Consider the following 15,053-nt stretch of genomic DNA (forward strand, 5'->3'; position numbering starts at 1 on the left):
CTGAGACCTCCTCTCTTTCTGTGGCGACTGATTGGAGGAGCAGACCCGTTGGTTCCTCCAGGCTGAGTTTGGGTTCTTCTTCGTTGCAGCAGCATGTTGGTCTGGTTCCACATCGATGCTTTCTCTCCCAGCAGGGAAGTGACTGAGTTATGGTTTTCTGGCTGCTCACAGAGGGATGGTGTGCAGCTGTGCTGCCATGGAAAACATGAAGCTAAAGATCACCCGGCTGAGAAAGACGAGGACAGAAGAAGACGAGGCTGAGAAGCAGTGTCATCATCTGTCATAACTCAGATTGTTTATACGCCTCAGAAATGCTGCCTATAAATCTGAAGCAAAAACTGAATAATGATTGTTTTGCTTCTGAATCTGATTAGTGAAACCATTAAAATGTTATTTTAATTCTAAAATCATGAAATAAATATGTTCATGTGATTAATGAGGTCTCATTTATCTGACTTTGGTAATCAGTGACACCTGCTCCTGATGGTTCTGGTGGGAATCTGCCCGTTTCCCACCAGAACCATCAGAACTCCTGGTTGTTACCGGAGAGTGGCTGAGAGCAGAACGTCTTCCTGACAGAGGAGCTCTGCTCTGAACTCCACAGTTTCCAGTTTTCTGTGTTGGACACGGATTAGAGACGACATTATGACAGAAACTGGACAAACTGGACCTCAAACCAGCCACATCTGACTCAGGACGTCTCTGGTTGAATGAAATGTCGTCCCAAACATCTTCAGCAGTTTATCTGAAGCTCTGCCGGGAAGCTGAGAACACAGTTGGGGACACTCGGGCTGTTTTGTTGCATCTCAGGGCTTTTAGAGAACTGGGTTCTGTTAAATGATGGTGACCGAAGCTGGAGGTGAAGACAGAATCTCATCCTTGTGTCTTTAGGCTCCTAACAGCTGGATCCAGTGAGCTGCAAGGTTCGAGAACCTTTATCTTGATTAGGGCTGATGGGGGACGGGATTCTGGGTCTACGAGGACGAGTTAGAACAAAATCCTAAATCCCCCCCCAAGAACCATTTTTTAACATTTTATAATAGAATAATGTTGAATCTGCCTGTTGTCTCTTGACTGTCATTTCTGTGTGGTCCAACCTGCAGGTTCTGTCTCTGTGGGGCAGAACCTTTCATCACTCTATGGTTCTGACTTGTTACCGTCGGACCAAACAACCAGTGAACTGGTTTAACTTTTCTAATGTCAGAACGGTACGACCCAAATGTTGGGTTGAAGTTTGTTTCCTTCGGTTCTGTCCCACAGTGTCTCTGCAGCCGTCTTCTGTCTCTTTATAATATTTTCTCAGTTGCTGCGGTCTGCCAGGATCTTCAGCTATGTGCTCTGCTGGAAGTCTTTCTGTCCAAACAGTCTTCTGTGGCCTCCTAACGACTGATGGAGGCTGAGTTTCTCTCTCATGCTGCTGTTGACGTCTGACCCTAACTGAGCTTCTCCTCCCAGACATTTCAACACAGTTAGTTTTTTTTAATTAAATATACTCAGGTTACAGTTAGAGAATAAATATGATTTTCACAGAGCTTGTTGTAACTTGAAAAAGGAAAATTTCTGTAAATATATTATTGTTTTTTTGTTTAAACTCTCTCTGAAAATCCTGCCTAAATCCATGGATCGTGTTGTTTTTTTTTTCTTTTTAGCTCTTTCCTGTCTTTAGAAAGTGAAATCCAGCTTGGGTTGCAGAAACTTCTCACCATGTTGGTTTCTGTGTTTCAGTCAGATCAGCAGACAGTTTGTTCTTATTTATCTTTTCTAATACATGCAGCTAACAGTAGTCTCCATTTCCTAATTCTTGTTCAGCTTTCAGCTGCTGCCTTCAGGGATCCCCCTGATGGATCTCCTGCCTCCTCTTCTTTATGTCTTCATCCCTGAACCTCTGAGGTCCTGCCTGACATCTTCATGTCCAATACTGAATATCTACCATCTGTCTGTAAGGACCAAACTAAATGATAAAAGCCGAACCAGAAACGGGTCACTGCATTGATTTCAGGATTGTGCAGCGTGTGTGAAGCCGGTCAGCTTCCTTCAGGGGGAGGCTGACAGAAGCTGACCGTAACCTGTTGAAGGTTGATGTTAAAAACCTCTTTATTAACTAAATCATCCAGGCTGGGGGAGCAGAGGGGTCAAAGCCTGGATGCTATCGTTTCCATATTTCCTCCATGTTTGTGTCGGGACCTTCTGGAGAAGTGAGCCTCGTACCCCACACCAACAAGCCACCTGCTTATTTTTATTAGTTTTATTTCTGAATTTCTGCTGGTTTTATTCATTTTGATTTGTAATAAAACAGACGGTCGCTCTTCTTCCCTCAGCAGATCAGGATGTTTGATGGTTTGACCAGTTTTCTTCTGTTTTCAGGCAGGAAGCTGTGAGGTGACTCTCTCTGAGAGGCTCATCGGAGCCACAAAGACGACCCGTGTGTGTGTGTGTACGTGCACACTGTGCTGCATTCAAAGCCTAACAGCATGGTCCAACCGTCCCTGTGCTTCCTGGGGGGCCTTTTAGGTAAGAAACATTTTATTTGTCTTTTTGTTCCATCATTTGCTGAGAGCCAAGCATCTGATGTGAATTATACCTGTGAGCTCAGTATGTGTGTGTGTGTGTGTTTTGATTCGTCACCTGCAGTTTGAAACTGTCTCCATGAGGTGAAGCTCTGCATGTTTGTTGGTGGTTTGTTCAGCAGATCTGTCTTCTAGCTTTAAAGGAAAACTCAGTCTGTGTGTCTAACACTGGTGGACTCCTCACAGGTGAAACCAGCAGGTTTTACCAGGTTTTACCCCCACAGAGACAGGTGACAGGAAACAGGTGCTCTGCAGGCTGGGCCAGTCTGAAAAGGTGAACTTTGAACTTTGAAGGATAATGTTTGGGAGAATTTTGGTGCTGCGTTTAAAAACCAGACTGTTGCTGTGTGTTGTTATGTGTTAAAGTTTGCCTGATGGAAGATAACAGCCCCAATCATGACGCTTCCTCCACCATACCGGCTGAATTTCTCTATTTGTTTATCGGACCTGTTGATGAGTTTCCTGTAAACCGGGTCAGATGTCCAGATGATTCTGAGTCTGAGGATCAGACTTTGGCTCTTCCTACAAACGTTAGAAAAGCTTTTTGGTCTCGGACATTTCAGTTGATAAAATCCATGATTATCTTTTTTTAGAGAGTGGGTGAACCCACGGAGTGATGCAGCTGCACTTAATCAGGATCTCTAACAGTTCAACATTGTATTTGAACTGTTAGCTCCACTGATTTAGTTGGAATAAATTTATCCTCCCATCTGAGAACAAAGGAAGGGTGAACTTCATTGAGGTTAAAGGTCATCCTTCCCTGAAACAGTTGGCTCCATGTTATATTTGAGTCAGATGTTCGTGTAGAGAATATTTCCATCTCTCCTGATTGGACTAAAACACTCCAGATACATTTTGGGAAACTGGCAGATTTAGGAAAAATAACTGTGTTTTTGTCAGTTTGAAGCTTACAAGATGAGTTTCATCTCTGATCAACATGAGAAGATCCTTCATGCTTTGTGGTTATTCATCCATCCATCATCTGCTGCCTGTTCCAGAGTCGGGTCGGGGGGCAGCAGGGCGCAGCCACCTCTTCCAGGTTTTTCAGGAGAACTTCAAGGCTTTCCCAGGCCAGTCTCTCCAGCGTGTCCTCCTCCCAGTTGGACATGCCTGGAACACGTCCATCCTTACCAGATGCCTAAACCACCTCAACTGACTCCTGTCGATGTGGAGGAGCTGCTGCTCTACTCCGAGTTCCTCCAGCTGGCCTTTTCACTGCCTGCATCTGAGATCTCATTCTTTCAGTCACTACCCAACGTTCATGAGGTGAGGGTAGGAACCTGGACCGAGCTGAGCCTCACAGCTCATCACCACCAACCAGTACAGACTACACATTACTGCAGAAGCTGCACTGATCTGCGTTCTTCCCTCACCCCTGAACAAACTTCAACTCCTCCCTCCCAACCCGTGTCTGACTGAGGACCTCATCCCAGCTGCTTCGACCGCTCCAGATCCCAGCATGATGACGCCAACAGAACCACACCATCTGCAAACAGCAGATGAACCCTGAGGCCACTGAACCCCCTGGCTGCACAGAGAAAGTCATGAACAGAATCAGAGGCAACAAGCAGCCCTGACAGAATCTGACAGAATCTGACTCTCACCCTGAAGGAGTCGGATTTACAGACTCTCCCACCGTTTCTGAGCAGCGGACCTCCAATCCCAAACTCCTGGAGCAAATTCCCAAACAAGAACAAAAACTATAAAACAAATAAAACACAATCAAAGCAATAAAACAATAAAAGTAAAAGCCAGCACCTCAGTTATTAACGAGCTGGAGTGTGATCTTTAGCTGCTGGTACCAGCCTCAAACATCTTCATCTGTCAACACTGGAATCTGTTTTATTTTTCCAGCCCACCCTGAGTGAAGATTTCTTAAGTTCAATTCCTTTCTGTTTGCATTCTCCGAGGTTTCCTGCCTCAGTTGAGCAACATGTGGACTGGAGTCTGTTGTCGTGTGAACGTGTTATTACTCGGAGGCTTTTCAGAGTCTTTGCCTGCTTCTTTGTCATAAAGATGGGGTCCAGCTGTGCAGAGTGAAAGAAATGTTGTTGATGTCAGGAAGTGTGATAAATACGTTTGTGGATATTTTCTGAGAGAACTTTGAGTCACAGAAAGATTTAAATGTTTTGGCTACATGTTAGTCTTTGAAAAAATGGAGAGGAGATTTGTAAGAGGCTGACTTCTCTTTAGCTAATGACACAATGTTTAAAATGAGAACATTTCTGCTGGGATGTTGAAGGGTACCGATCAAAGTTTTGCTTCTCTGAAGCTCAAAAAAAAATTGGGGGCTTCCTTTTTAAAAAAAATCATATCTGACAAAATGGCCGATATTTTGATGGATAAACTGCAGACAAAGAGTAAAGAGAACCAAGATCAAAATAAATCTTAAAGATGCTGCTAGTGGCTCATTTTGGTCACCATGGTAACCACACTGTCACTCCCTGGCAGCACTAAACACAAACTAACAAGCCTCAGACAAGCAGTCGCTGTTGGAAAACCAAACAGACGTGAGAGTCAGAAGGTTCTAAACCCGATCGTTCTGACTCAGCAGGAACGCTGACGCACAGACGGATCAGCTGAATCTCTGTACGGTCTGTCCACAAACACAACATCTACTGTTACTTGGTGGATGGTAGAAGAAGAACCTGTGTGTCAAACAAATGATCTCGTGGTGCCGAGTTCTTCCCTCCTGGTGCTGGTCTAGATAAAAAACCAAACAACTGGACTTCTATTCTGTAGTTAAGATGTTTCACTTTCCATCTGGGGAAAACCCAACATCCCGGCACGTTTCCAACCCCACAGGACTCTGAGACAGAAACCGGTCCGTCCCGAGGACGTGGAGGCCGGCCCGACCCGAGGACGTGGAGGCCGGCCGGTCCCAAGGACGTGGAGGCCGGTCCATCCTGAGAACACAGACTGAGCAGTGTGGTGTCTGCAGGTCAGACCTCCATATTGTAGAAACCAAACATCTTCTCCACAGACGCATGGCTCAACTCAGGAGAGCAGCTCTTCAGGACTCAGCTGAGCTCCTACACCTCCAGGAGAAGGGACAGTCTTTGGAAGACCACAGTGTTCAGATGTTGGACAGAGAAGACAGAAGGTTTGAGAGTGGGGTGAAGGAAACAAGAGAAACCAACTTTTAACAGAGGAGACGTCTCAGATTTCAGCTTTCTACAACCTATAATGGAGCATTAAGCCTGATCCCCAGTCAGTTTCACTCTAATCAAGCATGCATGAGACTAAGAACTCTCAGAGAGGGAATTTAGCTGCTAACAGCATCTCATGCACACTCTGCAGATCTGAACTGAGAAAGCTCAAACACCTTCAGTTACAGAATAAAAGTCCAGTTGTTGTCCCTCCAGATGTTCAGTTCCTTTCACAGCAGAGCTGAGTGGTGTGGCCTCAGTGTTTATCTGCAAACAGCACAAAGTGAGATTTAATCACTTTGGATACAAACAGCTCCATGTTCAACCAGCTGCTTCTGCGGAGCAGATGGATGCGGAGCAGTCGGCTGACACCTCCGGTGGTTTGCAAGCTCACAGAGGTGTTGGGTTTGTTGTGAGAGCTGACAGATGTGCAGAAGTTCTTGCAGTTCACTGGAGTGTCAGAGTGCCACACATGGAGGTGATTAAAAACAGGTTATTGTGTGTTTCTGTAGAATTTATGTTGTGTTTCTACCAGTTTATTAAAAAAGCCTGCAAACTGATCCAAAGGCTGGAAACAGGACAGATCAGATGAAAGTATTCAGTCCTTTTCACACCAACAAGTTTCAGCTTGTTGGTTCAGAACATGTCCAAACAAATTCAGTGGTTCAATTGGATCAAAATGTTTTTCCCTTCTTCATAATTTTATTTTCCTTTGTCCTAAAATGTAAAAAAATGCTGATAATGTCAACGGTTTATGTCTGTTCTGTATTTGTAGAATGTAACAGACTGTATTTCTGTCAAACTTGTTGCGGAGCCCTGATTTACACCAACACGAGGTCAAGGAAAAGGAAAAGCTGTAAAAATTCTGTTTGTTTGGACTTCAGGAGGCGGTTCTGCACAGCAGGACAGAACGTTTGAGTTCTGTTGGTTTGAAGGTTAGAGAACCAGATACTTTAGTCGACTGTAAAATGTCAACTTTTCTGTTTTGTATGTTTTTACAGTCCTAGTGCAGCAGAGTGAAAAGGAAACCTAACAGATGCACGTTTCTTTCAAAGACTCGGACAGAATCAGCTTCCAGTCCCCAAAAACCTCCTCAGTCTCTTCCTTTAATGGCAAAAAGACACTTGAAGTAATAGTTTCCCAGTCTGGGATCATTATTGGACCAAACCTGTGGCTCCTGCATGAAGCTGCTGGTTTCTGCATGAAGCTGCTGGTTTCACAGGTTAACAAACGTGCAGATTTAACACGTTCATGATTGAGTTGTAGCTGAGATTTATTCATCTTTAGGGACCGGGGGGGGGAGGGGATAAAGAACCCTATAAAAAGTGTAGAAACATTTATAGAAATATAAATTCTGTCAAGGACTTTAGAGCAGGAAACACATCGCAGGTGCAGGTGATCCTTTTCTCAGTCTGTGCAGGATGTGAGGTCGACCCAATCAGCCACAACATTAAAACCACCTGTGGATGGGTTCTGTTTGTTTCCGTGAGGGACAGAACCACCTGTGAATGGGTTCTCAGAAAGCTCCTCAGATGGGAAGAGAACCTTCTTCAGCTTCCGACGTCCAGTTGTTTGGGTTTGGAACTTTTAGGATTTATGTAAATTGGATCAGGGTCTGGGTTTGGGTCAGGATGGGGTCTGGGTTTGGATCAGGGTCTGGGTTTGGATCAGGATCAGGGTTGGAGTTTGGATCTGGGTTGGGGTTTGGATCTGGATCTGGTTCGGGGTTTGGATCAGGATCAGGGTCTGGGTTTGGATCAGGATCAGGATCAGGACATGCTGTCCTTGATGTTTGCTCTCATCTGACCACAGCAGCTTCTTCCAGAAACTCCAACCACTCCGGCCTTTTCTCTATTTCCTGCTTCTCCTCCATGAAACTTCTCGTGGTCCCGAGGACAGGTCCTCCATGTCCCAGCTCTTCGTCCTCCTGGATGTCCCTCTGATTAATGTCCTCTGACCCGCTCTGTGGGTTTTGGAGGACAACCCTCTCCTGGCAGGTTTGCTGTGGTGACATCATCAGTCTCTGTGAGATGTTCAGGGTTCTGGGAGAACCCGGTTCTGGTCTGTGCTTCCCCACTTCTTTGTCTCTGACCTGTGTGCAGAGATCCTTGGCCTTCATGATACATCTTTCTTGGTGGTAGTTTGCACTACTCAAAGGTGATAGCACACGGAGGTCCTCTGACTCGTGGATTAATCCCAGGTGGAACTTATTTCAGCTGATTCTGGAGCTTCTGAAGCCAGTGCTTGGGGGGTGAATACTTATGCACACACACCTTTTTACTTTTATAGTTTTTAACATTCTTGTTTTTCCTCAGTGAAAATGATAATTACTTCATTACATTTCATCACTTTGTCTGATGAAACTTTAACAAAAGAAGAAAGTAGTTCCTGCTGAGTTTTTGAATGTTTTTATTTATTTTTTCAAGGAAAACTTGGACCAGAATCTGAACGTCTTTTCTTCGTATCCCAGCCTCGGTTCGGGCTCACATGTGTTTCATCAGGAGTCTTGTGTTGATAAATGAACAGATTTAGGTTTTTACTACCAATTAAAGATCATTTAAATCTTCAGAAACACGAGCTATTTGTATGAAGGATTTATTATTCAAAAGCATCTAATAAAAAATGTGATATCTTGTGTTTTGTTTGGTTTATCTAAATGACCCTGAGCATGCTGGGACTTTTCCAGCTGGGTTAAAGTCAGGAGCTGCCTGATCCTTCCCCAAAGAGTTAACGGATACGACCCCAGAGGTTTGTGTTGAGTGACAGTTTCCAAGTGATTGTCACAAAGATTAGCCTAAAAACACAGCTGACCATCTGGAAACCATCTGCCTCGGATCGTTCTGCAGTTTCCTATTTATATTAGATTAAACTGCAGCTGCTGACAGAACCGGGGATTTCTATCAAAGATCGCATACAGGACTTTCCTGCTGCATGAAAACCGTGTGGATTTCTGCAGCAGATCCCGGACCTGGACCCTGGACCCAGACCTGGACCCGGACCCCAGACCCAGACCCGGACCCGGACCCCAGACCCAGACCCGGACCCCAGACCCGGACCCCAACATGTTTTAGAAGAAAAACACTAAATCACCACAGACAGAAAGAGGCGACACAGAGTTGATCAAATCCATCCGACCTTTCTGTCCAAAACACTAAAAAACTGTTTTCACTCAGAATTTAATCCTTTTTTAGTAAATTTTAAGCACATTTTAAATTCTTTGGAGTGTCATTCTGGTCTCTGTTCTGTGGTCGAAGCAATTAATGTCTCGATACGTTGAACAGGAAGATCCGTCCACCTTTATTCCTGTTCTGATTCATCTTCACATCTTTAAATAAATCCCTTCACCCTCTCATCTATGAACTTAGTCCAAAAACCCATTTAAAGTGAGAATAATCTGTTTAGGACTATAAACAAAGGTTGATAAAAACTAAACATTTGAACTCCACGATGAAAAAACTTTGTTTGTTTCTTAAACATTAAATACGTCAACTGAAAAATAAACCCCTAACTTTTCTGTATTCTTTTATTGATTTGGTGCACAGAAAGCAGAGACTCTCACTGTTCCTCATGTCTTCTACAGCTAACCCAAACAGGGTCGGGGGTCAGGGGTCAGGCTGTCCATATGGAGCTGGTTCCCTGAATGTTTCATCTCGTTGTCTTTTAATAATCTGGTGAAGATGACAGAGGCTACAGTCGGTTCAAAAAGGTGCTCAGAAGGTCGTCCTGCCACAGATTTCTTCTTCATTCCTGTCAGGCGGCGCTTCGCCTCCGGGTCGACGGTCGGGTTAACCCGCCTGATAAAGAGACAAAAACACGTTTGGTGGCATCTGCTCACCTCAGCATCCCAACAGCTGGAGGACAGGTTTTTTAAATCCATTGTTCGAGCTTCACAGTGTGTGAGCTGGACCGGATCGGACCGTCTGCAGAGCAGATCTGTCTCCAGATGTTTGAAGCGTCATAAAAAGGAGAATCGGACGATGAAGACCACAGACTGAAGCTGCTGCAACGCTTTGGCTGCATTTAGCTGCAGGTTAAATAAAAATCTTGACCCGTTGCAGCCGGGTCAGCCATGATGTTGTTGTCTGCTTCTACCAGAACTTCCTGAATTTATTTTACAACTGAGGTTCCTCGCCTGAAGCTTTGAGGCGAAGCTGAGAAGCTCTGAAGTTACATCGTGTCCTTCCGCTCGCTGAAATCCACCACGGAGAGAAATGTTTTCCAGCGACAGTTTTTATTACACAACATTTAATTTTTGCTCTTGCTGAGACACGTTGGTGGAAACAGTTTCTTTTTTCTACCTGCATGATGGCGACAATCACACATTCATCTTTTTCAAATAAAAAACACAATAAAATCTGTTCCAGTAAGAGAGAGAACATTGAAACTAATTAGCAGTCAGAAACAAACCTTTCGTTTGGACCTTTAATCCATAAACACAGTTTCTGGTGACAAAAAATAAATAAAAAGTCTGATTTTTCCAAAGTAAAGACTTTCAGAAACTCTGTTTTTGTGTGTCATGTGCACGTGTTAAACAAAGGGTTTGCAGGTGATTTTCCTCAGTTTTTGTCTCATTAACGTTCGGCTGCTGTCTGGACGGATTATTGTAACATTCTGCTTGAATCTCAACTGAAGAGTTTTAGTTTAACTGAAGGTAAAACGTCAGTTTGAACCTTTTCTGTGCCAGAAAATAACGGCTGAATACGAAACTCAAACTGAGGCCTATGTTTGTTTTCTTAACTGATAGAGGTTTCCTGTTCTGCTTCTGGTTCTTCTCAAAGTCATTTCACAGAGAACATGAGAGGAACATGCACACTGCACGTGCACGCTCCTGTAACTCAGACAGTTTGACATGAACGACCAGTGATGCTCAGTGAAGAGAAGATTTTCTGTTTCCCTCTGCAGGTCTGTTGGTGATGGCTCCTGTTCTGACGGCCTCCACCCCGGCCAGCCTGTGCACCCCCCTGAAGACTCTCAACGACAGCCTGAGCCACAGGAGACGGTACATGGTGAGAGAAATCTGCTAGTAAAACAGGGAGGGGTGGGGGGCAGGATGAAGGAATCTGGAAGGGGGGGTCGGAACAGGGCATGTAAAAAAACTTTGATCCGTTTTCTTTAAAAGCCCAACGAGGGACAGGGTCTCCAGACTTTTCAGCTCCAACCTACAAACCCTAATCCATAAACCTTGACCCATAACCCTTAATCCATGAATCCTGACCCGTAACCCTTAATCCATGAATCCTGACCTCTAACCCTTAATCCATGAATCCTGACCTCTAACCCTTAATCCATGAATCCTGATCCCTAACCCCTAATCCATAAACCCTGAACTCTAACCCTTAATCCATAAACCCTGACCCCTAACCCTTAATCCATGAACCCTGACCTCTAACCCTTAATCCATGAACCCTGAACTCTAACCCTTAATCCATAAATCCTGACCTCTAACCCTTAATCCATGAACCCTGACCTCTAATCCTTAATCCATGAACCCTGACCTCTAACCCTTAATCCATGAACCCTGACCCCTAACCCTTAATCCATGACCCCTGACCTCTAACTCCTAAACGCCAACAGAAGCTGACCCCTAACCCCACCTCCCAGCAGCAGCCTCATGAACTCATTCATATAGAATGGAAACAATCGGTCCCCAGTGGCTCAACCTTTATGTTCCATTTATAGCTCTATATACAAACAATACGATTTGAAATTTCTGCAGATTTGCAGGTAAAATCATGAAAGAGTTGTGACAAACTGAAAACGCTGTTTTAATGGAACATTTCTGTCTCTCTGCATTACAGAAGCACAACTTCCCCATCAACTACTCCATCCGGGTTTATCGTCAGGAGATCTTTAAACTGTCAAATATCAGCAGGATGGTGAGAAACGTTCTCCATGTTTCCTCCACAGAGCAGCAGGGAGTCTCTCTGCCTTTCAGACTGTGATAATGTTTGTAGATGGTTCTGTGGAGACGTAATGCGTTCAGGGCTCGTTGTTTAACATCGTTGTCTTTTTTCTTTTCATAAAGAGGTTAAAGGTTGAGGGACTGGATGAGCTGGTTCTCCAGAGGCTGTGGTTTCAGGTCAACCAGGGCGTCTTAAAAAAGGTAAACCTGCTGCGTCCTCTTGTTTCTGTTGATGTCTTTGAATTTTATTTATTTTTTCACTTTTATTAACCGGTCAGCATCAGGAGGTTCTGCTGCTGTGGAGGATACAGGTGTGTTAACACGACACCTGTTAATCCATGCCCTCATCCCAACCTCGGGGTCAGTCAGGTCTCCCTTTCTCACCTCCAGCTTATCCAAAATGCTGCAGCTCGACTTTTATCAGGAACTTTGGACACATTCCACTGATCTTGTCCTCACTTCACTGGCTTCCTGTGCGCCGCAGGAAAGACTTTAAAATCCTCCTGTTGACCTATAAATGCCTAAATGGCCTTGCGCCCTCATATCGCTCCAATTTACTTCAACCTTATGTTCCTTCTCGGGCGTTTACATCATCTGAACAGCTGCTTTTGGTTATCCTGAAAACCAGGTGGAAGCTCAGAGGAGATCAGGCTCAGGCTGCTGTGGCTCCTAAACTCTGGAACAATCTCCTCCCCAACATTAGACAGGCGTCTTCACTTCCTGTTCTAAAATCTCTTTAAAAACCATCTGTTCTCACTGACATTGGGTTTAGCACTTTGGTTGCATCTTGTTGTTTTTAATTGTGCTTTAGAAATAAATTGACTTGAGGGTCAAAGGTCATTTCCAAACTATCTGCAGTCCATCGTTCTACAGAGAGGAAGATTATTCACCAGAGGAAACATTTCAGACAGATTCACCCTGAAGGTCAGACCGTGCAGTGCTCAGACTCTACAGGCCTCAGTTAGCAGGTCAAAGGTTAAAGCCTCTTCTGTCTAAAAACAACATGGCAGCTCAACTTGAAGGAACCAGAAGACTTCTGGAGCAGAACCAGAGCAGAGGACAGATGTTTACCCAGAATGCACTGCAGCTGTCAGCACGGTGGTGGAGGGCTGATGGTTTGGGCTGATTCTGGAGTCAGATGTGAGGCCATCTGTCCGACAAACAGGACAATGATCCCAAACACAGCAGAACGGTCCAGAACCAGAACCAGAACCTCAGAGAGCTGGGTAGAAACGCTGGAAAGAAGAGTGGGCCACAACTCCTCCACAACCAGGAACCCACTGAGAGTTCTGCTGCTGGAGGAGGTTCTGCTGTTTTTTTCTTGCATGTTCTGACATGTAATCCTTAGAAATAGTTACTGTAACCTGTGAAAAGTAAAACTCTGATCTGAGAGCAGATATCAAACACGTTTTATACTTTAATAATGTGTTAAACTGTTGGTCATCAACTCGTCCCTGTTCCCCACCTTCGCTCTGTTATTTACCTGCTGGGTAACAAAAGTACCTTTCACCCTGGAGAACTTATTTATGAAGAGTGTTGAGCTCAGATAAAACCATTAAGATTTCCACGATGATCTACTGAACGATCTGTTTCCTCACGGCTGTTTCTTGTTTTGGCTGCTTCTTCGTCTGAGTCACGCCTGCAGTAACAAATCATAAATGACTGAGAAAATGGTTTCCCGTTTATGAAGAATGACACAGTAGGTGGTTAATGTAACCTAAAACTGGCAAGTAATTAGATGTAAGTTAGTGGAAGTTCTTTGTTTTCAGTCAGTTTAGTTTTTGTTTTTAGACCTGAGGGTAAATCTGAGAAAGAGGCTCTGCCCTTATTTGGAATATTCTGTCTCCATGTTTGATTCCTTTCAGGTTCAGGTTGTATTTCATACTTTAGATCAGTGGTCTCTGATCCTGGTCCTCAGGGCTGCCATCCTGCAGGTTGTCCTTGTTCCTCTCCTCCAGCACACCTGGTTTAAATCACTGGGTGATTAACAGGCTTCTGCAGAACAGGAAGAGGTCATTTAACCCTGAATCAGGAGGGTTGGAGCACCTGGAAACCTTCTCCAAAATCCTAATTTTAGTTTGTAAAAAAGGATAACAGATTGTGTTTTTCTGTAGCTAATGAATCAGGAAAGCTTTTAAACTAAAGGCTCTTATTTCAGATTATCCGGGTTTTGCCGGAGAGACATCCTTCCCGTTCGTACACAGCGGAGTTGGAGCGGCGCTTCAGGGATGCAGAGGGAGTCTTTGTTCAGGCTCATCCTGCTGAGGTAAGATGTGTATTTAGGTGACTTTCAGAACTTTGTAGTTTGATACTGTCAGCTGTAAGGTCAAAAGTATGTCCATCTGTCTTTTTGTCTCCAAACCATACAACATGGCTGCTCTCACCACTGTCTGTAAACCTTTCCTTTGACCTTTGACCTTTGAGCTTTGCTGCCACCCTTTAGTCACAGATCCCTCCTGAAGCTTTTCTCCATCCACTCCATCCCTGCCTGGACTCTCTTCTTCTCCTCTTTACCTCACTCCCTGTCCTCCTGCACCTCTGTGACCTCTGACCTCTGTGACCTCACTGTTCCACCTGCCTCCCTCTCGTTCACACACACACATCCTGCTAATAATCCATATCTGCGTCCTTCACCCAAAGAGTGGATTTTACTCACCATGATTGAACCAAACATGGACTGTTTTTAACCAGGCTCTCTTTATTAGAAATAGTTTTTTTTACAAAATGAGCACATTATAGTTGTAATTTAAACATGTTGCTTATAAAATAAAACAGTTGGATCACACTCATGCAGGGACACCTGCAGATAAGAGCATGGGTGCAAAATGTGGACAGTTTTGTACCTAACTGGTGATTAAAACGATGATCCCTCTGAGAGAGGAGCATTTAACCAACATCCCAAAGACAAAGAGAGTCAGACTAGTTCAGCTACTGGAAACTAAACCGTAAACTAGGAGAGATATAAATCCTCTGAGCAGTCTTCGAGTTAAGGGCTCTGATAAAGTTAACAGAAGAACCTTTCAGCTGAGATGAGCTGAGATCATGTGGGTCGATGTTGTAGAACATCTATAAATCAGTTTCTGATGAGCTGAAACTGAAAGCTTCACATCAGCTTCTTTATTTCTGCCTTCACTGCTCCTCCCACAGGAAGTCCACCTGGCTGTCTCTCAGCTCTGTGTTTGTCTCCAGGTGTTCCAGCAGGAGCTTCCAGAGAAGATCCAAGACGTGTGGGACCAGCTAACAGAAGAGTCCGACAGAGTGCCGGAGTCCAGCTGGAGACTCGCTTCTCCCAAGTCCCTGGTGGACAGTCTGCGCCAAACCATGTTCTGTCTCTTCAGGGACTGTTTCACCAGCGAGGACACGCCACAGGACCGTGAGTCAAAGTAAAGATGTCTCAGTGTCTCTGCAGGACAGTGAGACAAACTGGAGGTGTCT

The 15,053-nt window shown here is 44.5% G+C and overlaps 1 protein-coding gene across 2 annotated transcripts in view; it reads left to right on the plus strand.

Annotated features, from left to right (window-relative positions):
- Nucleotides 1–77: 77 nt before the first annotated feature.
- il34 (interleukin 34) overlaps nucleotides 78–15,053 on the plus strand; it is a 17,320-nt gene continuing 2,344 nt past the window's right edge. The window contains exons 1-8 of one of the 2 annotated variants that reach the window (XM_037978077.1): nucleotides 78–1,468; nucleotides 1,810–1,939; nucleotides 2,365–2,511; nucleotides 10,619–10,722; nucleotides 11,515–11,592; nucleotides 11,742–11,819; nucleotides 13,777–13,884; nucleotides 14,808–14,991. In XM_037978077.1, the coding sequence (XP_037834005.1) occupies nucleotides 2,472–2,511; nucleotides 10,619–10,722; nucleotides 11,515–11,592; nucleotides 11,742–11,819; nucleotides 13,777–13,884; nucleotides 14,808–14,991 (592 nt within the window). In that variant the 5' untranslated portion in view covers nucleotides 78–1,468; nucleotides 1,810–1,939; nucleotides 2,365–2,471. Of the gene's footprint in view, nucleotides 1,469–1,658; nucleotides 1,940–2,364; nucleotides 2,512–10,618; nucleotides 10,723–11,514; nucleotides 11,593–11,741; nucleotides 11,820–13,776; nucleotides 13,885–14,807; nucleotides 14,992–15,053 lie in introns of those variants that run through there. The other variant, XM_037978076.1, reaches the window with a different exon arrangement.

Source organism: Kryptolebias marmoratus, linkage group LG11 (assembly GCF_001649575.2).
Source record: "Kryptolebias marmoratus isolate JLee-2015 linkage group LG11, ASM164957v2, whole genome shotgun sequence".
Taxonomy (NCBI): domain Eukaryota; kingdom Metazoa; phylum Chordata; class Actinopteri; order Cyprinodontiformes; family Rivulidae; genus Kryptolebias; species Kryptolebias marmoratus.